Source organism: Parasteatoda tepidariorum, chromosome 3 (assembly GCF_982258835.1).
Source record: "Parasteatoda tepidariorum strain Cologne lab strain chromosome 3, Ptep-v5.0, whole genome shotgun sequence".
Taxonomy (NCBI): Eukaryota; Metazoa; Arthropoda; class Arachnida; order Araneae; family Theridiidae; genus Parasteatoda; species Parasteatoda tepidariorum.
The window spans coordinates 118,653,157-118,677,692 of NC_141757.1; the positions used below are offsets into that span (position 1 = coordinate 118,653,157).

Sequence of the window (24,536 nt, forward strand, 5' to 3'; positions counted from 1 at the left end):
CTCAGTGGCGCAACAGCCCATAAAGGGCCATGGACTACTGTGCCCATCTCAGTTTTCTTGACCTTTATGCTCTGGGGTGCAAGAGCAGATATTCCGGTTGGATGGTCAGCTTAACGCAAAACCCTCAATGTTTAGTTCCCATACATGCTTCATACTAATTTTATCGACCCACTGAAGGAATGAAAGGCTGAGTCAACCTTGCCTGGCCCGAGGATCCAACCAAATACATGCGGCACACGACCACTCAGTCACAGAGCATTAAAATTACCACCTAATATACTATAATAGGTAACAACTTTTAAAATGTTCACATTTCTAACTTGTTAAAAATTTTGAAAATCAATCAAACACAAGGGAACAAATTGATTGCTGCATTTATACAAATAATTGATCTTGCCTATAAAGAAGTGGAATTTTCAATCTGGAATTAGTTTTTCTCTAAAAGATATAGAATTTTTTTACTTTTAGTCTATTTTTTGTCGAAATGTACAAGCCTAAAATCATTTTAAGGTAACAAGGGAACCCATAATTGTTGTGACAGAGTTAGGGCACATAATCAGGATTAAAACTGCATAGATATCTATACCCGGAAATGTCACCTTACACTAGGTGAGCTTCCCGATTATGACTTGTTCAGAAGCACATGAAGGAAAACACCCCTAGTGGCCTATGACAGCATTTGCAGCATAGGTTCCAATGAAACTTTAATCCTGAGGATGTGCCCAATCTTCCCTAGAAATTTGTCACAACATTCAAGCGATTCCCTGTTAGATATAACGTTTTAAACTTGTACAAAAAATAGATTAAAAATGTCACTAAAAGACAGTAGCTTTGAGAGAGAAATCAATTGCAAATTTCAAATTAGCAATGTGAATGAATCTAAGATTTGCTAATAAAAAAAAAATTCATGTAACAAAAACAAAAAATTGTTCCTCAGCGTAATTAATGAATTAATTTGAATCTGAAGGGTGAGGACAATTTTACATTATATAATTGTATTGCCTCACATTTAATCAGATACATTCAATTGCTTTTTCTTTAAATTAGATTATTCTCAAATCATAAGCATCGGGTTTACTTTTAGTCAGATATAGTCATAAATTATTGTACTTGAATATGAAATAAAATGACTAAGCCCAATCTTCTGTAAATATTTGTTCAATATCAGAATAAAATAAGCATGTGAATGCTTGGCAAAGGATAACTAAAACTAAACAATATTAAGCATGGCTATATATATATAAAAACTCACCTTTTGTCAGTAGAGTCCTATAATTAATAAAGGATAGCATGAAAAATTAAAATGGGCATTTTAAATTAATGAAACATTGGAAATGAATTAGAAACACATTACACTCGCATAAACAAAAACTAAATCTGAAACTTCAAAAAATGTAAGGTTTAAATTGCTCAGCAATTCTGTTTAATTTAATTTATACAAGTTGTCATATATATTCCTCGGCGTATTGCACATTAGTTGATTAATTCACACTTAAAACTGTCTCACCTCACACAAAATGATACCAAAAGAAAATATGTCAACACGCTCATCATATTTTTTATGTGACATCATTTCAGGCGCCATCCAATAAGGATTTCCAACAACGGTATATCTTTTCTTTCTTTCAGGGCGACGATTTCCCGTGCTCGATTTTCGACTTAATTGCTTATCGAGCATAACACGCGCCAGTCCAAAATCAGCAACTACAACACTTTTATCCTAAAAAGGATGAAATAAAAATAAACATCATAAAGTAAATCAATACAGCTTAGTTTTATTAACATAATCATTATAACATAACATGATTTGGGTAAATGATATTTGGGGGAATCAAAAAACTTAATACAAAAATTTATATATTTCAATTTAGAATTTGATTATCTTATTGTTTCATCTTTAGACAAACTATCTTACTTTCTCTTAAAAAATATTCCAAAATGCATGTTTATAATTTTATTGCAACCTTCATTTCTGTGTACTTTTAGCACTTAATAATCATTTACTGGTAAATTAATAATAATAATATCAGTATAAACTTATAATGGCTGCATGCAAAATTTATTTTTGCATATTGTTATAAACAAAACAATGTAAACAATTAAGTGACTTTTAATCTTAAAAGTCTCGTTTATTTTTTTAAATGTGATAACAATTAATAAAAAAAATAGAATTTTGCTTATAATTCTGGGAAAAACATATTATGAATAAAATATAATATGAACAAAGAAAATATATTCTAAAAAAGTACTTTAAAAAAAAAACAATGTAATGACATAAGAGATGTACCAGGTCTAAAAATATTGCTGAATCTGGAGCCCTGGTGAAAATTAAGTTTTTTACTCAGCCAATTACAGGTATGCAGTAAAATTTTGGTTAATTACCTGGTCAGTTATTATAACATTCATGTAAAAAAATATTAAAGTCGTATAATTTTCTAGCTAACAAATATTTTACAAGACATAGTTCTAATGAGGCTCATTGCACATCTATATAAATAAAACCACAAGTTTTTTTTTTTTTCCAAAGATAAATTTAAAAAAAAAAAAATTCTAAAAGAAATTAGGAATAAGTGTTCACATGCGTAAAATGATTAACGTAAAATTTTGATATGCAAACATCTGTTAATAGTAGATTTTATAACAAATTTTTCATTTGATCTACTTAATTTTCAATAGCATTTACTTGTGTAGATACTGTTTAACCTAGGATATTTTTTAATTATTTTAAAGACAATACGGTATATTAATGAAAAATGTTTTAACTATGAAGACTTGATTTTTAATCATCCGAACTATAAATGCAATTGATGAGCAATGAGATTTATCTTAGTACAATCTCTTAAAACTTTTGATACATGCAAAACTTCATCTTATCACCAATGATGAAATGAAGATTAATAAAGCGACTTTGGTGCCCTCAATGTTACAATACTGTCCCTGTATCTTGTTAATTTTTAACTCCCAAAAGGTAAAATAACTACTACTAGATCAAGCAACAAATAAGAGACAAATTTGCTTTCATGAAAAACTTTTTCTGTCAACCTAATGCATATTTGCGTTACACAGATAAAAATAAAAACACAGAAACCTCCCATGGTTAGCTGGATAGTAAGATAACTTTAACGAGGCTGTTTGGAAATTGATTTTATTGAGCTAGCTGTTAAAAAACATGCTTTCTAGTAAAAATTTGGCTTCAACAACCGTTGGCCAATTTTTTAATACATGCTCCTCTTAAAAATAAAAAAATAAATATAAAAAACGCAATCACCTTTTGCAGAAAATATAATAATATATTTTTCAAAAAGAATTTCTAGTTGACTTAAGTAAAAATAAAGATTTTTTTTAAAAAATTGCTTTTATTTACATAGAAAATTAAGGGTTAAAAGTAGTATTACCATAAGAATAAGTAATGTGTCATTTGTACGAAAATACTTACGTTCTGTACTAAATTTCTAGAAAATGGCTAAGCCTCCAAATCCAAATAATGAAAATAGTATTTACTCATTTTCTAAATGCAAATTCATTAGGTGAGTAATATACATATATCACTCTTTTATACAGTTATCTTTGAGTTTTGATACTTTTATTATTTTTAAATAAATACATGTAATTTTCTACTTTAAATTTTGTAATTATATGCGCATCATATTAACTTAGTTAAAATAGTTTTCAGCATTAGAGTTCTGTATTTGCATACTTTTTTCTAAACGGACACCTCTCTTTAATGAACATATTTCTCTATCCTAAAGGTGTTCACTTTACCAAGCTTCTCAGATTAAAAATTCTTTACGAGAGGAAATATCTCTAGCCAAAATGAAATATTTGAGTTAGATGATTAAACTAATAGAATACATAGATTTCAAAAACTAAATTCATTTTCATGAACAATTTTAAAGCTACTAAAAATCGAAATCTGATTCAACCGAACCTAAATAAATGTTAAAAGTCTTCAGAGTAAAAAAATCAGGTTGGTGTATCTGGTAGTAAAATTCTTTTGCTGTGACTCAGTAATAACCAGCTAATGAAAATCTGTCTTAATTGAAATATTTAAAATTATAATCAAAAAGATGTTCATACCTCTCTCACTAAGCAATTGTTAGAATTCAAATCCCTGTGAATGATATTTTTTGAATGCAAATAAGCCTGAAAAAAATCATTAAGAAAAATTAGTAACCAAAAATTATAACAAAAAGAAATATTCTCTAGACTCTGCTTTGAACATTTTAAAATCTTTAGAAATAAAATTTTTATACAGTAGTAAAATTTCTATACTATGTTGCAATTAACAGAAAAGAAGAATTTTTTTTTTTTTTTTTTTGAAAATTTATACATCCTTTAGCTGTAGATCAAGTTGCACAAAACAGACAATTTTTTTGTTCTAGTATTTAAACATTTATTCATTTCAAAGATCAATAGTTTCGTTTTACTTATAAAACATCAGCATCGCAAAGGCAAAAGCAATAACTACACTGAATGATTAGTAATATACCAAGTCAAGTGAAAGAAAGAAAACTTCTAAACAATTTGGAACTTTGAAAAAAGAACTCACAAAGTGTTTATAATACACTGGTTATCATAAATTAAGGAAAAATCACAAAAATAGCGATAACTCTTTCAAAAGTAAGCCAAACCGTGCAAAATTTGCATATGTTGTCCACTAAGAGTAGCTGAGTAAAATTGCAATATGCAAATTAGTGGCGCTGCACTCGGCTTACGTCATCTGCCTGGAGCATAAAAGTCCAAGTTTGAGAGAAAGCACACAAATTTTACTGTGATTGCGACATTGAAAATCTGAGATAGCCAATTCGTAATAATGACCTCTAGGCATCATTTGCCTGAAGAACTACGATGGAGAGCCATCGGGAGACTAGAGGCAGGGCAGAGTCAATCAGAAGTGGCCAGATGGCTAAATGTGAGTCCATCTGTGGTTCATAGACTTTGGAGGCAATTTCAAACCACAGATTCGGCATCTAGGAGGTTCAGTCAAGGACGGCCAACTGTTACGACCAGTGCCGATGACCGATATTTGACATTAAGTGCACGCAGGAATAGAACCGCTACTCCGACACATCTTAGATCCTCTCTTGCTGCAGCCACCGGAAGGTTGGTGTCAACGTCAACTGTGCGCAGAAGGCTCCACGAAGGTGGTCTGTATGCGAGACGACCAGCCATTTGCGTGCCGCTCACATCACGCCATAGGAGAGACCGTTTGCAGTGGGCCCGACAACATGTCCACTGGACGTCAGATCAATGGAGGCCTGTTCTCTTTACGGATGAGTCCAGGTTTAGTCTAGAAAGTGACAGTAGACGTTATTTGATATGGAGAGAACCTGGGACCCGTTATCATCCATCAAACATCCGTGAAAGAGATGCATACGGAAGAGGCAGTGTCTGTGTTTGGGGAGGCATATCCTTAGGAGGGCGCACATACCTCCATGTCTTTCCAAGGGGAACCGTGAATGCTCAGGTTTATCGAGACAACATCCTTGATGCTTATGTGCGCCCATATGCCGGGGCAATTGGTGATTGCTTCCTGTTACAGGACGATAATGCAAGACCACACAGAGCTCGCATTGTTGATGATTATCTTCAACAGGAAACAATTACTCGCATGGAGTGGCCAGCTCGATCCCCGGACTTGAATACTATCGAGCACGTTTGGGATGCTCTAGGGAGGCGTGTATCTGCCATCAATCCGCCCCCTCAGACCCTTGCCACGCTTGCAACTGCTTTACAAGAGCAATGGCTCTCACTTCCTATTGAACTGATAGACCGCATAATTGAAAGCATCACACATCGCTGTTTGTGCTGTATTGCTTCTAGAGGCAATCATATTCCATATTAAAGGTACTTTTTCTATTGCAAACCGATACTTCCAATTTGTTTATTTTATACATGTGCTAATTTCTATACTACTATTAATGTCTGATAATTTCTTTTTATGTTGTTTAATACCTTACTATGTGTTGTATATTGTGGGTAAGTTTCATAAAATTCCATGTGTAATTTCTTGAGTTATCGCGATTTTTGTGAATTTTCCTTAATTTATGATAACCAGTGTAGTAATAAAATTCAACTCTCTAGTTCCATTTCAGCAGGCAATAGATCAGTCATACTGGGGGGGGGGGGGGGGGGGTTTACCGCAAGTTTAACAATTGACAATTCTCAAACTAAAGATTGAATCTTTATTTTTTTTTATTCCATAGTAATTTTTAGAATAAAAAAAAAAGCTTGTGTCAAGTTCAGAAACAAAAATGGCTCTTTCAGCTTGTGAAATTAAAACTCTGTAGTTCCATCTCTGTGGCTTCTAGAGCGGCCTGCATGATATTATTTCCTACACATTTAACAGTTATAATTCTTAAATTATTTATTGCATGCTTAATATTTCATTGGATTGTACTCCCTGTACATCTTTCTATACAACTTTGCAATTTCAAGTTTCTAAGTTTTATTAGTTTTTGTACAACGAAGCAAAATGTAACGTCAAATTGAACAACCATAACTGCAGCAACGATTTATGAGAATATTTTATTTAATATTTAAAGTGGTAGTAAATTTTATGATTTAACATTTCATTATTAATTTAATAAATTTAATTCGGGATGAATTTTTCCACCGCTACATTCAAACTTAAACATTTATGTAAAACCTATTACTTGTGCAGAGAAATCTTCAAGTGTGGTCAAAATTAAATAAATTAATCTAAGCTTAAATTGTTATTTTGCTACCATCTTAAATAATCTGGGAAGCTAGAACTTTCGGGTTAGCAAATAAGAAAGATAAATCTAAATAATTTGTTCTCCTGATTAAATTCTTTATAATTACTAATAATGTTTCATTCCAAAAGTTTGTTGTATTTTTTAAACAAGATTTTAAACTGTATTCATCATCAACAACACTGACACGACAGCACTTTGTGGCCCTGGGTCTTTAGAAACTTTTCCCAATATATTTAAACTGCATCAATGCAAATTATTTATTGTGTTGGGGGATTATACATCATAGTATAATATTCTTTATCAACAGAGTTTTAGATTTTTTTTTCTCTACAAAATGGCTTATTAGATGAAATGTTCTACTAACAGAATGATTTCTATGAAACGACCTGTCAATGCAATAATTGATGCTGAAATGAATACTACTATAGTTTAGGATAATAAAAAAAAGAGCAGATGTTGATCCATTAACCGGTCTCAGTTAAATGCTCAACTAACTATCAGTTTATTAAAAAAAATATTAAATTAAAACACAATTTTCATTCATAAACTTATTTCAGTATCCACTCATATTGGATACAATATTCGTTGATTCTAATTCACTGACAATTCTGAATAATTCACTGTCTTTTTACCCTTGTTCTTTTCTTCCTTCATTCACACTTGCTACATCAAGAATCTTTTAAAATAGTTATTGCAATTGTCTTTGAATGAAGAAATGCCAGTGACATAATGTGTAACCTAAGAAACACTAAAATAATTTCAAAATTACACATGACCCTATGAATGAAATGAACCTGTCGGAGAAATTACTATTTGACGGAATTACCAAATTGATCAATAATTAATTATTTGTCAATGAAGTGGCGTTAGCAAATTAATTGTAGCGAAAAAGTAAGGCGACTTTTACATTTTCGTCCTCCCTATGAAAACGGGCATGATAAAAAATAAATAAAAAATTTCTCAATGAGACCAGACTTTTTTTACCAACATAACATGGGAGAGAGGGAAACAGATTTCTCCTTGTTTCTATAATAGCTTGCATCCTTTCACTCTAGTAACTAATAATTAACTAATACTCGCACTAGTAACACACTAATGCAGTTGCTTAATTATGGTATTGTATAACAGATAACTATAATACAATAAAATATGCACTATGATAAAGTTTAATGATGAGTAAATATACTTAGGGAAATATTGCACAAAATTTTCCAGAAAAATATATAGTGAAGAAACTTGGTATATTTTAGATTTTTTAAAAAAAAAAAATAATGATAATAATGTGGGAGGGGGGGGGACTTTTAAAAAGTTGAAGTTAAAGTGAATTTAATTTCATAACTTTAGATAAAAAGGAAATAATTTCTCAAATTGTAATAATAATAGAAAAATATTGCTTAATAAAACACATATAAAAGAAATGCTAGTTTTATAACAGACAAATGTAAATTTACCATTCCAGAAGCTATATCTTTAGAAAAATTAACTCGCTGCAACCAAGATATATCCACTGACTTATCATGAATGAAGTCTTGCAGTGTGCCCCCTGATAAGAATTCAGTCAGTAAATGCAGCTTTTGATCTTTGTAGAGCACACCAACAAACCGCAAAACATTTCGATGCTCCAAAGAGCGCAGGACAGCAATTTCTTTGACAAAGTTCTGTTGAGCCTCCTCATCCAGTCTATAAAGTTCTTTCATCACCATTTTCTGCCCTGTGTGCCTGTGAGTGACCTGAAATAGAAAGTAATATAATATTTTAAATACAGTAGAGTCCCGATTATCTGAGTTTCCGCTTTAACCGAGATATCAAATACTTCAAGGATTGTTCTTTTTTGTTGTTCTAGTTAATTTTTTATTTTTAAAACTACCATCGAAAAAAAATTCTGAATTTTATCTTCCAAACACTCAGGAAAACAAGTTGACAGACAACACGAGATAACCGATGAAATGATCTTTAATATCGTCAATAATGAAAATGAATCTAGCGAAAATAATGAAGACAGTGGCAATGAAAATCAAAGCATATAAAAAAACTCTCCTACAGATGAACTATAAGCTATCGAAAGTGCTATTGAATATATAGAACAACAAAAAGAGGAGAAACTGGCCTTCCTGTTATCCCCAAACTAATGGTGAAATATTGCTTTTTATTAAACCAGTAGACCAGGAGAAACTGGCAAAATCCAATAATCTACTGGAAAATACAGAAGAGTTGGCAGCTATGGCTATATGGATCTTCTTTTCAAGGTTGGTAATAAATAAAAATTTTATTTATCAAAAACTTGTGCAACCCTTAATAATGTAGTTCCAATTATAGGTAAATTACATTGAAAATTACTATAAAATTATATTTCAACCATTTTTCATTCGGTATATATTTAAAAAAACACATAAAAAATATCCTTCATTAACCAGGAACTAAATACAGTGAAACCTCCGTTAAGCGGACATTCATGGGACCAAAAAATTTGTCCGTTTATGAGAGTTATCCGTTTACGGGAAGGGTACCCTAATAACGAAATTTAACACCGTAAATTGTTTTTAGAATATTCTCAAAAACGTAGAAACAATTAAATAATATCTACAAGGATACTGTAAATATCTACAAGAATATTTATTTAAACATTAAGAAAGATAAAAAGGAATATATAAAGAAGTTGGATATAAATACATAATTCTGGATGTAGCTACAGATAAATAAATATAATTTTCCTATTAGCATAGATACTCAAGTTAGACATATGATACCAAATAGGAGCGTACTGTCCTCAGTCCATTTCAATTATTAGGTTCACATCCCCTTACACCTACTTATCATTTGATAGGAAACATGGTTAATACCTTCTTGGAAAATAAACCTCCTATGATTCACAGAAAAAAAAGTAATGCATACCTGTAAGTCATGAGGACCTATGGAGATGATTATTCACAATTGATCAATCAAGTGTATGAATAAATGTTTCATTTATATAAACACCTCAAAGATTATACTTTTGTTCTCTTTTTTTTTTACCCCAGTTGTGTTAAATACAGTCTTCAAATTGATAAGAAAATTAAAGAAATTTTCAATGGGGAAGAAGCATTGAGAAAAGTCATTTCAACTTGAGGGGTCTCATAACCTGTGTGGTCCAGATGAAAAGATCAAAAGATGCCGATGTCAGAATTATTTCAGGAGTGCAGTACCATTTTTTCTTCTCCTTTCTTTACAAAGATAAGGCAAGGTGACAGGAGAAAGATTGATTTTTCGGTGGTGAAATAGCTTAACAATATTTTTAGTTATGGATAAGGCAAAAAGTTTTATTTACATGCTTTAAAAATGGTGAAAAGTTGAATTTTTTTAGCTTGCAATTTATTTAGAAAAAATAGTGTCCGGTTTGTAGAGATTAAAAACGTTTCAGGACCAAAATGACTGTCCGCGTCCAGTCACGGGAGTGTCCGCTTTGCGGAGAATGTACGTAATGGTTTATTCATAGAAGATTCCCGGGGAATTAAAAATATGTCCGTATTGAGAGGCATCCGTTTTGCAGGAGTGTCCATAACAGGAGGTTTCGCTGTATATCTAATTAGAATTTCAAATAAATCAAATGAATAATAATTAAGTTACATTGTCCTCCATCATTATCTGTCTCCATGGCTTAAAATCTCACATAGATCATTCTAAATTTCTTTTATACAATTTTTAGATATAGTGTAAAATGGGTAGAAAATGCAAATATAAACGCAAATGCTAATATTAATATAAATATGAGTAAAAAATTTACTTAGAACTTCTTGTAAAATATTAATTCAACGATCTTATATTGTTTTACACAAATGCCATGATACTTGGAGGGGTATTAAATCCTGTTTTTACAAGGAACTGTCTGAGTAACAAATAAAATGTGTGAAAGGTACCTGAAATAAGTTGGATAAAAGATTGTTTTTGTCAGGTATAGACTATGTGGAGACCCAGAAACTCAATAAATATCTAATTAGTAAGTAAACTGTATCAAAAAAATAATTATAACAACCATACAACTTTTATTATTCCTAGTTTTAAAACTCAACTCTTTAAGAATGAATTTTACAAAATATTTTTAATTTGCAAAGTGCAATAAATAATTTTTGCAAAATTGTTTTAAAATTTTTACTCACAAGAAAAGCTTGACCAAAGAAACCCCTTCCCAGCAATTTTCCTAAAACAAGATCAGAAGGTCGAAATATCTGTTGATTCTTTGTTTGTACTCTAAATGAACGAGTTCTTGCAAAATCATATTGCTGTCCCCTTGACGATTTAAAATCTCTGTAAGATGGAAAATAAAAATCATCATTAAAATATCATTGCAAAATGATGAATGTCTTATTATTAATGCATAAATAATGATGGTATTTTTAATTAAATTCTAAAATAGGAGGAAAAAAAGATTTAAGAAAAATATTTCCATCATTGAAGTTAAAAAATGTCACTACAAAATCATTTTGAAAAGAAAATTTTATACATCTTTTTTGTTAAATAAAATTATATTATATTAATATTAAATTGAATTAAACTGAGATGTACAGAATAAATATTTCAGAAAAGTAACCATATCTATAATATCTCCATCTTCTCTGTACTGAAAAGGTTTTCACACATATTTGTACAAAAAATTTCATTTGTATTAATATCACAATATTGCCTAAAACACAATAGAAAAATTATATTTTTTGGACAATAATTTTTGAAAGGTTTCCATAATATATATGTATATATACAGTGAAACCTCGATTAAGCGGACACTCTCGGGACCGAAAAAAACGGTCTGTTTACGGGAAGGGTACACTTATGAAGTTTAACACCGTAAATTATTTTTAGAATATTTTCAATGATATAGAAATAATTAAATAATATACAATGACTATCCACAGGGATATTTATTTAAACTTTAAAAAATATTTTTATCTATACAAAAAGAATAAATGAAAAAAGTTTGATATAAATACACAATTCTAGATTATAGCTACAGATAAATGAATATAATTTTCATATTAACACAGATATTCAAGTTAGTCATATGATACCGAATAGGAGCTTTTAGTATTCAGTAAGTTTAAATTACTCTATTATTTTAATTACTACCCTAACACCTACCCATCACTTGATAGGAAACATGGGTAATACCTCCTTGAAAGTAAACTTCCCATGATTTACAGAAAAAAAAAAGAAATGAATACATGTACAGCAGGAGGAGCTGTTGAGCTAATATATTCACAATTAATCATCTATCAAGTGTCTGAATAAATGTTTCATTTATATGAACACCTCAAAGATTATATTTCCGTTCTCTTTTTTTTTTTTACCCCAGCTTTGTTAAATAGTCTTCGAATTGATAAGAAAATAAAAGAAATTCGCAGTGCATTGAGAGTAAGCATTGAAAGCATTTAAGATGTCATTTCAGCTTGTTGGGTTTCATAACCTGTGTTGTCCAGATAAAAAGATGATGTCTAAATGATCATTTGCTCTTCTTTTTTTGCAAACATAAGGCAAGGTTACAGGAGAAAGATTGATTCTTTAGTAATAAAATAGCTTGACAATATTTTTAGTTATGGATAAGGCAAGAAAAATTTACATGCTTTAAAAATAGCAAAAAGTTGCGTATTTTTTTCTTGAAGCAGAAAAAATCTTTTTTCAAATTTAGAAAAAATAGTGTCCGGTTTGACGGGATAGAAAATAATGTTTCATCGTAAACATGACTGTCCGCGTCCGGTTACAGGAGTGTCCATAACAGGAGGTTTCACTGTATATATATGTATGTATGTATGTATATATATATATATATATATATATATATATATATATATATATATATATATATATATATATATATATATATATATATATATATATATATATATATATATACAGTACAGAACCCGTTATCCGGAAATCAGAAAACCGGAACGAAATTCGATAAATAATTTTCCCGCCATTTTTATTAAAAATGTTTTTTTCCTCATAAGATTTTAGGATTTTTCTTTCTTTTTTGAAAGATGTTTACCTTACCATCATTTTGGAAATAATCATTAGTGTATTACTTCAATGTTTTTTCTTTTTTTTAAGATTATTTCCAACTATTTTTGTTTCTTTTTTAGTTGGGTTTAACAGTAAGAAAAACGGCTTTTTGTATCGATTCAGAAAACCGGAAAAATCAGTTATCCGGAATAGCGATGGTCCCGATCGTTCCGGATAATCAGTTAACTACTGTATATATATATAGATATATAAATTTTGAAACAGAAGCGTTTTATTGCAAGATTTTATTTTTTATTTATATATATTTTGCATGCAAAAAACTACATCACATCCCTTTCTATTCTAGTGCATGTAATTGTATTACTTTGTACAAATATTGAAGAAGAACTGCTATAATAAAATTTAAATTTTTTTGAAGCTGAATATAAACCTGCAAATACTTATAATATCAATAAAGCAAACAAAAAAAGCACATAAGCGCAAGCTTATAAACTGTAGGCTACATTCCATTCATCTCAAAACACTCAAGGTACAAACAAGTGGCATAGGACAGATATATTTCTGCTCGAATAAAATAGGTATAATATAAACCAGTAGATCGATTAGAAATATATAGGGGAGAGTCGGGTAGCACCGCCCAGCGGGTACCCCCGCCCACAGTAAATTTCATGTGTATAGAATATTTTTTCAAGTCAATGGGCCATCGGACACTAATTGTTATATTAAAAAAATATTATTTTCAAAGTTTCAAGTATTTATGCAGCTGGTAACATGGTAAGCAATAGTTTTGAAAATATGTTGAATACAGAAGTCAAGAAATTAAGAAACATTGATTGAATGTTTCGATTAAACTTCATTTTAATACTAAAAAAATAATTTTTTTTATGCATACAGCATTAAAGTATGTAGTCTTAAGTTTAATTTGCACAAAGGAAGAAGTTCGTATGCAAAAAATTGTTCTAGTAATTACAAATTTACAAAAAAATTGGATTTCGGGTAGCCCCGCCCAGTTACAAAAATTGTGTTTTCTGGCTATTTTTTCAGGTGTAAATGAGAATGACCAATGTATTGACAATAGATAAACCTTATTTATCATTTTTATCACAAAATTATCTTATTTATTACATATTTATATACTTTTAGTGAATTCTATCATTTAATAACAACAAATGTCATACCTTGTATCATTATTAATGTATATTAATATATTATAATATTAATATATACAGTAAAACCTCGTTAAGTCGTCACTCAAGGGACCGAACATTTTCGACGACTTAAGCGGAGTGACGACTTAAGTGGAGTTAGAAATTTCTTTAAAAAAACTAAAATAACATTGAAATTTTTTAATGGACTGCAATAGGATTCGTTGAGAAAAATTAGATTTTTAGAATGTAATGCACATGCAAATAAATGTGTAGAAAAGGAATACAAATACTTTTGTATAGTTACCACTTTTTATTTTTATTTCTGAGCATTAAAATAGCTTAACATAGTGGATTGATGCAGGAATTGTTGATTGCTGTTAACCTTCTTTTCCAATATCATCAGCGCCTTGAATTCTTCCTCTGTTGTGCTTTCAATTGATGTTAAATATCGTCTAACTTTCTCTAAGGCTTCTAATGTTTCAGTCTTGCTGGGCGGAATTCCACACGAATTCTCATCATCACTATCCTCGCTGGAACTGTGTTGTTTTTCATCTAAAAATTCTGAAGTTAAATCTTTTACAGTCGCTTGTGAACAAATAGCGATGTCATTGTCAATATCGACAAATGCATTTACGTCATTGACACTGCAACCTTTTTCATTAACAACTTGCAGCAAATTTTCTAAGGGCTCGGGGTCGACTTCTTCACAGAGGATATCTTCGGATTCTGCATTGGCTACAAATCCCGCGTGTCTGAAGCAATTAAAAACAGTTTGCGTAGAAACTGAGCTCCAACTTCTATGCACATAATTGATCGCGTCTAAAACGGAAACTTCAAACTTTTCATTTTTATCCAATGCTTTTATCAGATCTTTTACTAGCATTTTTTTGTACTTTCTTTTGAAGTCCCGAATTATCCCTTGATCTAATGGCTGAAGAAGTGCAGTAACATTTGGAGGAAGGAAAACGATTTCAATAGCTTTTAAGCTTTCGGGTTGACTATGGGCTGTGCAATTATCGACAATAAGGGCAACTTTTCTCTTTTGGCGCGAAAACTGGGAATCCAATTTACGGATATGCCGTTCCCAAATCATTGTAGTCATCCATGCATTTGAATTTGCTTCATATTCAACTGGCAGAGATTTAACGTTTTTGAAACAACGTGGCCTTTTGCTCTTGCCTATCACTAGTGGTTTAAGCTTTTCATTTCCATTCATATTCGCTCCCAGCAAAAGTGTTAGACGTTGCTTGCTGGCTTTTCCAGTGGTGCATTTTTCGCCCTTAAACGATAGAGTTTTATCAGGCAAAAGACGATAAAATAAGCCCGTTTCATCTAGATTAAAAACATTCGAGGCATCAAACCTGGATAAAATGTCCTTGAGAACATCTCAATTCTTCTATAGCATCACCATCAACAGCTGCGGCAAATCGTTTTAAAAGAAAGACTATTTCTGTCTTTGAAACGCTCCAGCCAACCATTGCTGCAATGGAAATCTTCCATGTTCAACTCCTTAGCAATTTCCATCGCTTTATCTTTAAGAATGACGGAAGAAATAGGCACATTTTGCGATCTTGCATGCTTTAACCATCGAACTAAAATCTCCTCGATCTCGTCAAACTTTGATTTCCTCATTCTCTTTGCAGTCTGCTTCTTCAATGGTTTGCTTTGATGATAGAATATCACTTAAAGTAGTTCTCGGAATATTGTGTTCTTTGGCAAAAGCTGTTTTCGAAACATTTGACTTTTCAAAAAGGGCAATTAAGTCCTTTTTTTCTTTAAGAGATAACGAGGTAAGTTTTCGATTTCCCGGCATTTTGAAACGTATTCAAATCACAATTTTGTAAGAAAATAAAATGGCCCTTATAGCGGGGCTTACTCGCTATGAAATGAAGTCCCACTGAAGTACGTACAATAAAGAAAAACGTCTACACTCGACTGAGTCGGAGCAAGAAGTAAGAACTTTGAACGATTGGCATGCAAAATTCCAAGAATCCAAATCCCCTAAAAGGAAAGGAATGCTCACAGCTGTAGAGCGAACTTCGTGGGTGATCCGAAATTCCCGGAGATACTTAAAGTGAAAGGGGCGGGTCTGAAAAGATAACAGATAGGTTTGCCATTAAAAAAGATAGGTTTGACATTTTTTTGGGGTGACGAATTATCCGGAGTAGAGTTAAATTCGATGACGGGTAAAAGAGGGTTATTTTACATTATTGTCTATGAGGCTTAGTCGGGACCACAGGAAAACGACGACTTAAGCGGAGTGACGACTTATCAGGGTGACGACTTAATGAGGTTTTACTGTATTTATATTAAATATTTAATGAAAATAATTTAATTTAAGTAACAATAATTAATAACAATAGTTGTTTTTCAATATAAACTTATTTGGTTGATCTCTTCTTATAAACATAATATAAAATACTTCTTATAAAATTACAAATTCACTTTGTATTTTGATTGCATTCAAATGCTTCTGTAGATTGATTCGTTAACAAATGAGTGAAAATAAATAAGTAAGCAAATAGCTTATCATAATATTTATGATTTCTTGATATTAAATGTAATTTGGATATATCAATTACCAATATGTTTTAATATTATATGAAACATAAATTTATCTATTTAAAAATGCAAAAATTTATATATTTAAAAATGCAAATTAAATATTTTTAAAATGTAATTTATATATCCTAATTAAATTTAATATCAAGAAATCATAAATATTATGATAAGCTATTTGCTTACTTATTTATTTTCACTCATTTGTTAATGAATCAATCTACAGAAGCATTTGAATGCAATCAAAATACAAAGTGAATTTGTAATTTTATAAGAAGTATTTTATATTATGTTTATAAGAAGAGATCAACCAAATAAGTTTATATAGAAAAACAACTATTGTTATTAGTTATTGTTACTTAAATTAAATTATTTTCGTTAAATATTTAATATAAATATATATTAATATTATAATATATTAATATTATAATATATTAATATTATAATATATTAATATTATAATATATTAATATACATTAATAATGATAAAAAGTATGACATTTGTTGTTATTAAATGATAGAATTCACTAAAAGTATATAAATATGTAATAAATAAAATAATTTTGTGATAAAAATGATAAATGAGGTTTATCTATTGTCGATACATTGGTCATTCTCATTTACACCTGAAAAAATAGCCAAAAAACCCAATTTTTGTAACTGGGCGTGGCTACCCGACACATCTTGAAAGGAGCTAAAAAACATGTTTTTTTAAATTTCTATTTTTTTAAGTTAAACTATTCTTTTTTTGGTTTATTCTTTTTGCATTATTTAACTAGATGGTAAAACAATAGAAACATACAAAAATATTGATTATTACTCAATATTATACAGAAATATAAGCAAAACTCCTTAGGTGGGCGGGGCTACCCGACTCTCCCCTACATTAAAAACAACACTAGAATGTTAGTGGTTTAAATTAATTCTATTTTATTGATTTTACTGTACTAATATGAAAATGCTTAGATTCAACTGCTTAGAATAGAAACTTTTATTCAAGGAAACTTTTCACAATCAATCAAAAAAAAAAAAAAAAAAAAAAAAAAAAAAAAAAAACTGACTTTTCCAGACAGATTTTATCAAATTTTCCTGTTTTTTGAAACTGCTCACATAAAAGTTATTTATTTTTATGCTTTATTGTTATCTATAAAATGATACCAAACACTTACACTTGCTATTAGAGGAAAAAAATAAACAAATTTTTTTAAAAAAAAGATTATAATAAGAACAATCTTTTAGGAAAAAAATATTGGACTTTAGGTACTAAAAACTCAAATTAATTCATTGCCTTTTTCGATATTTTAATTTAATTCCCTGATTTTCTCAGACTGACAAATTACCTGTTGTTCTTGATTTTCTTGCTCTGTGACAACCCTGTAATGATTATGGCATACAGAATTTGATTATGTGATTGACACTTTTCGCAAAAAAATATAAAAAGGAGAGTAAGAAAAATGAAAAGTAGAATCTAAAATTAGAACATCAAACATTTGAAGAAAAATTAAATGGAAATAAATGTTTAAAAAAAAAAGTACATAAAACAATAAGAGCATTTACAAAAAAAAATAAGAGATTCAACATAAAATAAAAGGCACCTACATGCAATGATAAGAGCATCTACTTAAAATAATAACTGCATAGAATTTAATCACCTGATGAAAGATCGAGGTAGTGAGGATGAGCGTCTTAATCTTTGTTCAGCAGGTCTGTGAGATAAAGAGCACTTGGGAAGGACATTTGCATTTGAGGACAAATATGGAGATGTTTCAAGATTTGACGAAAAGTTCATAGATCGTGATCGTATGAGAACAGAAGGTTCATGTTCAACAGTCAACTGAACGGGTTTATCACGGGATTGAATGAGTTTCTTGATCTAAAATAATAGAGAATTCACTTTTCAAGCTCTAAATGATACTTAAGGAAAAAGAGCGAATATTCCTTTTACATTGAAAAAACATAAGGCATATTAAAAAAAATATAGCAGTAGAAATATATTATGCTAATATAGCAGTACGCAATATCGATTTTTTCATTAAGGGTTGTTCAAATATTACATAAACATCTAACAAAGAAGAAATGAATAATGACAAGAAATTAAAGTGGAGAGATACACTTCAAGGCTCGAAACAAAGAGTGGTCTGAGACAACTGAGATTTGACTTGAACCAGCATAAAATAAATGTCATTGATTTTATGAACCAGCAGCTGATATCATGGGATAATATGCTGTTTGTTTTGAATTTTGGTTTCATGACTTAGTCCATGTTTTTGTCCAAATTAATATATTATATCTTGATCATAATTTTAGCAAAAGAGTGAATATTCCTTTTACATTGAAAAAACATAAATCATATTAAGAAAAATATAGCAGTAGAAATATATTAAGCTGACATAGCAGTACCCAATATCGATTTTTTCATTAGGGATTTGTTCAAATATTACATACGCATCTAACAAAGAAGAAATGAATAATGACAAGAAATTAAAGCGGAGAGACACACTTCAAGGCTTGAAATTAAGAATGGTCTGAGACTACTAAGATTAAACTTGGACCACCATAAAATAAATGTCAGTGATTTTACGAACCATTGATATCATGGGATGATATGCTGTTTGTTTTGAATTTTGGTTTCATGACTTAGTCCATGTTTTTGTCCAAATTAACATTATACATCTTGATCACAATTTCAGCATTACACATTCACACTTAATCTTCATCTTAAAATAATCCCATATAATTTACAACAATAATTAATTTTAGAAAAAAAAATTACATTTCGAAAAGAAAAAAAAATTTTACACAAGAACAAAAAAAAGGGAGTTGGCAATTTGTTTTTTATTTTTGCTTGGGAGAGGGAATCAACTGCCCAAAAATATAGTTACATAATATTGGAACTAAATTTTATATTAAGATAGCTTTTTAAACTAAAAGTTAAACAAATGAGAGCTTCGGAAACATAGAATTTTATCACTCAATTAAAAAATGAACAAAAAGAATCAGACACATTATTAAATGAAAAATAATATGCCTGGTAAGAAAAGTTTTGTACAAATGTGCCCATGTTGCAAATTATTTAAAAGGTTAACATTAGATAATTCCTTCTTATTGCATAAACAGAATAAAAAAAAAATTCTGGGTTCAACATATCTGCTGCCCTTTAAATTTAAAATGATGGAGAATATTTTTAAGAAATATTTAATGTTATTTAAAGTGATATCAAGATTTTGATTAAGTGAGTAATTGTAACAATATATGAATTTATTTTAAAAAGAAATTTTATTTGTATGTAAACAAATTTCTGCAAGATATACAGAAAATTATATAAAAAGATCTAGCATACTTTAAAAAATAAAATTAGCCATTGGTATTCTGAGTTTGATACATGATCCAAAATCAATATCAATGCATATTAACATTACATTCAATTGCTGAAATACTACTAGTATCTGAAACTCTAACTTGTTCACACTTTTGGACGGAATACTTAAAGAAACACATCTAAATCTTAAGAAAACTTTCTAATATTTGTTTCACATTCACACATAGTTTTGATAAATACAACCAGTTATAACACCTCTGCTTTCTAATTTATTTCATTTTTTGTTTAATGATTTTTATTTAGCTAGTATTTTAGAAAATAAAATGGTTTTAGGATTATTTTTTAAAAATATTGAGATATTGATAATTTTCAGACATTTGCATCACATTTCAAACTTTTTTTAAAAAAAAGTGTAACAAATATTTAAGACGAGATTAATTTATTTACTAATTTTAAAGTAGATTTTACATTTAATAATGATATAGAAAAGATCATTATTAAAAAATAACAGAATAAATATGTCATTTTTATAATTACTATTAGTAACCCAGAAATTGTGATAGTATAACAATAAAAAATATATTTAAAAAAATATTCTTATGTATTATAGGCATTTAAACAATACTTACATTAATTATTAGCAATTAACTCAAAACAAATTATTTTACTTAAATTGTTTTTTAACAAAAATATCAGATAAAAAACATTTTTATACATTACAAAACATTCATACAAATACTTGTATATTACATTCATTCGTACAGATACGAAAAAATGTCATGGAACATACACAAATTATTAAGAATTTACTCAGAATAAATTAAATTACATAACTTTTATTTAACAAAAATATCAATCATACCTGCATAGTTTGATGAAATGTGGCTTTCTTTCTTATGTTATTATGCCTAAAAGCTTTTATAGAAATAAATTTCTTCGTTCGCCCTCAATTGTGAACGAGCTTCTAAAACCGCAATTTCCAGATTAGCAAGCGATCACACAAAAAGTCTCTCATTTTTCGAAGACAGGAGAATCTTCGAGGTCTGCTCCAAATGTCAAACTGAGCAGGCTTCTCCAGAACACATAATGGACTGCTTAGGACTTTCCAGAGAGGACTCACCCCCCCCCCTTCTGGTCCTCAATTTCCTTAGGGTCAACGATTAGATGGAACCTGTCTGACTTCGTCAGACATTGGAGGATAAGACACAACAACAACAGAAATAAATAAAAAAAAGCTTACTTCATCTAAAGAATGATGCTGAAGTGGTGTGCCATTAACTTCCAAGATTCTATCACCAATGTGTAAAGACATTAAATCTTTATTCAGAACCACACTAAAAATAAAAATAAAATTTGAGATTATGACAATAAAGTAGTAAAGACTAAATAAAAGCAAGTCAAACTAGCATTGATCAAAAAAATATGAAAATAACTGAAAATTAATCAATTGTAAAATTGTTTTCTTCACAAACTAAATTTCAGCTTTATTTCATGCCTAATATTTCAACCAATATTAACCCCTTGCGTACAGGGCTTAACTTGGTGAGACTTGTCGTTCTAGTCCACTTGTTGAATCAACCATAAGTAAGAGGCTAATTTTAAAAAAATTTCCTATATATTATTTGAATTAAAATTTTCATATTTAATTACAGACTAAAGAAAGGAATTTGTTTCCAAAACTGTTCATTAGACAGATGTTTTAAAACTCTAAGAAAAATGAAACTATTAAATTGTAAATGAAATTATTAACTATTAACTTGTAAATGAAATTATTATTTAAAAATTAAACTGAACTTCATGATTAAAATTTTGTTAAAATTAATTAATTAGCACTGATGGCAGGGGAAAAAATGTAGGTACCACTGTATAAGCTATAAAAGATATGTTTGGTTACATTAAGTTGTCAATTAATAGATTAAAACACTTTCAATTAAGTGGTGTGTGAATATGTCATATTCATTGAAATAATTATGTGATAAACAAATTTCAAATTAATTTATAATATTCTTAAGGACACCAGGACGGAGAATGAATATTCAGACAAGTGCAGGCATATTCAAATCCAGAGCCAGCCTGGTAAGGGGTTGTTCCAATATTACGTAAGCATCTAATGTAGAGGATGTGATTTGTTTATTTTTTCGGACAAAGGGCAGGAGGGGTATGAGCAAAATTTACATAAGACATTAAAATCCCATTATTTTCAAAATTTTCATAAAAAATGAAACAAGAAATTTATATGTAGAAAATTTTCAAATTTGAAGAAAAAGTTAAGTTTGGAATGAGAAATAATTAAATAGCTGGAAAAAATTTCTTCAAAGAGTTTTAAGGGTCAAGAATTTTGAACACAAAAGGAAAACACAAAAGACTTCTAAATAATATTTTACTCAAAACTTTAAAGAAAAAAATTAAGACCTAAGTTTTTTTTTTTTTTTGCAAAATTACATTACATAATTTATTTGAATTTAATATTAATTGGATTACAACAGTAAATATTTAAGTTAAAGCAAAATCAGAAGGGGGTGCAACTTTCTTACGCAGGTATAGGGGTTTGTGATTTGCTTATTTCTTTTGAGACAAACTTACCATGAAAACGTGTAATAGAAGTTTATTTTTTAATAGGTCCTTATAAAAAAAAAAAAAGTTAGAGGATGTAATATTTTTACTTACTCAGATATATGAAGCTCATGAAAACCTCTCTCCACTTTCTGATTTTGGCAACAACCAACAGATATTTTGACCTTTCTGTTGGAAGCTTCAGAATGGGCAGGAATTTCAACTAATTTAATGCTGTGAGGTTCACTAGAAAAGGGCAGTTTTTGAGAAAGAGGAGTCATTTGCTTTTTGTAGCAAGAAGCACTAAAAGGAAGAAAAGATATATAATTAACATCACAATGTATGAGACAAATATTGATTTTAGCATTAAACATTTTTTTTAAATGAAATAAAAAATTTAAAAAAAAATAATAATATATATATATATATATATATATATATATATATATATATATATATATATATATATATATATATATATATATATATATATATATATATATATATATATATATATATATATATATATATATATATCAGAATTTAACTCTTGAGCAAAATCTTGCCAAATCTGTTATAATTTGACTTGCAGTTACAGGTTTCATATTGTTATTTTTCTACTGGTTTGGATACACAGCTACAAATTAACATATTTTTCAGGTTAGTTTAATTTAAAGTTACAAATTTTACATGAATATAAACTAAAAACCTCATACTTAAAAGACCTTTTCACTACATGAAAGAAATTTAGCTTAAAATTATATGTTTTAATACACTTTTTATTTTTTCTATAACAAAAGTGGAAGAAAAAAAGTTACCAGTAAAGACGGCTCCTTTCAACTAAAGCAAAAGATTCTCCATCTCCAATATAACTGTTACAATTATCACAGGTAAAGCATTCAGGATGAAATTTGTGATCACCTGCAACCTTAAATGTAATCATGTTATTATGCATTTAAAATAATTATTAAATCACAAATGTTATCAATCACTATGCTTATAATTAATTATATATGCGTTTCTGTGGAAGACGAAAATTGCAAACTTTCATCAGTGAATGTCAACAACCACTTAGTTGCTTTGACAAATGTCTGAAATAAGTGCTAGATCTGATTTGATATTAATCTATTCACTGATATTTAAATATTTATTCAATATTTTACTATCCAAATAAGATAGATTAGGAAAAACACCGAGGAATACTGGGTAGGTGTTGTGATAATCGTTCTCCACTCCCAGGTTTTTCACAATTAAAATTTTTGTATTCCATACACTGATTGGTTTTTTTTAAAACTTAAGTGCTATTGCCTAGCATTTCCAACAAAGTTTCTTTAAGTGCCAAAGCTTGATACAAACTTGCCCAGCATTCCCTACACAGATGTTTCTTTTTTTAACTTTTTAAAGTTCAGTGTCACTGCCCAATATTCCCTGATGTTTTTCAGAACCTATTCTAATAGGATATTGAAACATCGGCCAAATATTAACATTTCAATGAACATATTCATATTAAGTAAGAAATAACAAACATTTTGGGCATTCACCAAAGCTACTATTTGATTGTTGACATTAAGCAGTGAAAGTCTATATTTAAAAGATTTCGTCCATTCATTTCATTAACACAGACATAACAAGGAAGGTTCTTCGAAATCAATACTTAGTGAATCGAAAATTTCAATGACAGGGTACATGCTTATTTTGGGGGGAAAGTATTCCTTGAATTTTCCCAAAATATCTGAACCAACATTGCTAAAAAATAATACTTACAACAAAGCAATACATAGGATAATAAAACTTGACAGGTAAACATCAATGATAGTTGAAAAATATGATTCATGATCAACATTATCCATAACATTTTATTGACACATGTAAATATAAATAATGATTTAGATCATTTGATGGGATAAGACTTTTATATATGATAGTTTGGCATTATACACTAAACTTTGGGAAGACTAAAGAAATAAAGAAAAATTTTAATTTAAAAAAATTATTTAAATTTTTTAAAATTATACTACATCTATTAAAAAGAATAAATTATAACAAACTATAACATTGTCAGAATAAATTATCCCTTTAATAATTATATTGAAAATTGAACACATGGTCTAATTTTTTGGCATAAAAGGTAGAGAAAAAGTATTTATTCGGTTCCATCAAAAACTGTTATAGGCTAAGCTGTTTATTAAACAAGAATAAATATAAAAAAATTTCACTATTAATTTGAACATTACTATGAAAGTTAAC

General features: G+C 29.2%; 1 protein-coding gene across 2 annotated transcripts in view; it reads right to left on the bottom strand.

Annotated features, from left to right (window-relative positions):
* Window positions 1-24,536, bottom strand: part of LOC107454877 (LIM domain kinase 1) — a 58,845-nt gene that overhangs the window by 5,900 nt on the left and 28,409 nt on the right. For both annotated transcript variants that reach the window (XM_087159973.1, XM_016072210.4), the window contains exons 4-11: window positions 23,108-23,217; window positions 22,404-22,592; window positions 20,977-21,070; window positions 18,070-18,290; window positions 10,853-11,000; window positions 8,171-8,449; window positions 4,078-4,143; window positions 1,508-1,720 (exon numbers count right to left, since the gene is read on the bottom strand). In XM_087159973.1, the coding sequence (XP_087016099.1) occupies window positions 1,508-1,720; window positions 4,078-4,143; window positions 8,171-8,449; window positions 10,853-11,000; window positions 18,070-18,290; window positions 20,977-21,070; window positions 22,404-22,592; window positions 23,108-23,217 (1,320 nt within the window). The remainder of the gene's footprint in view (window positions 1-1,507; window positions 1,721-4,077; window positions 4,144-8,170; window positions 8,450-10,852; window positions 11,001-18,069; window positions 18,291-20,976; window positions 21,071-22,403; window positions 22,593-23,107; window positions 23,218-24,536) is intronic.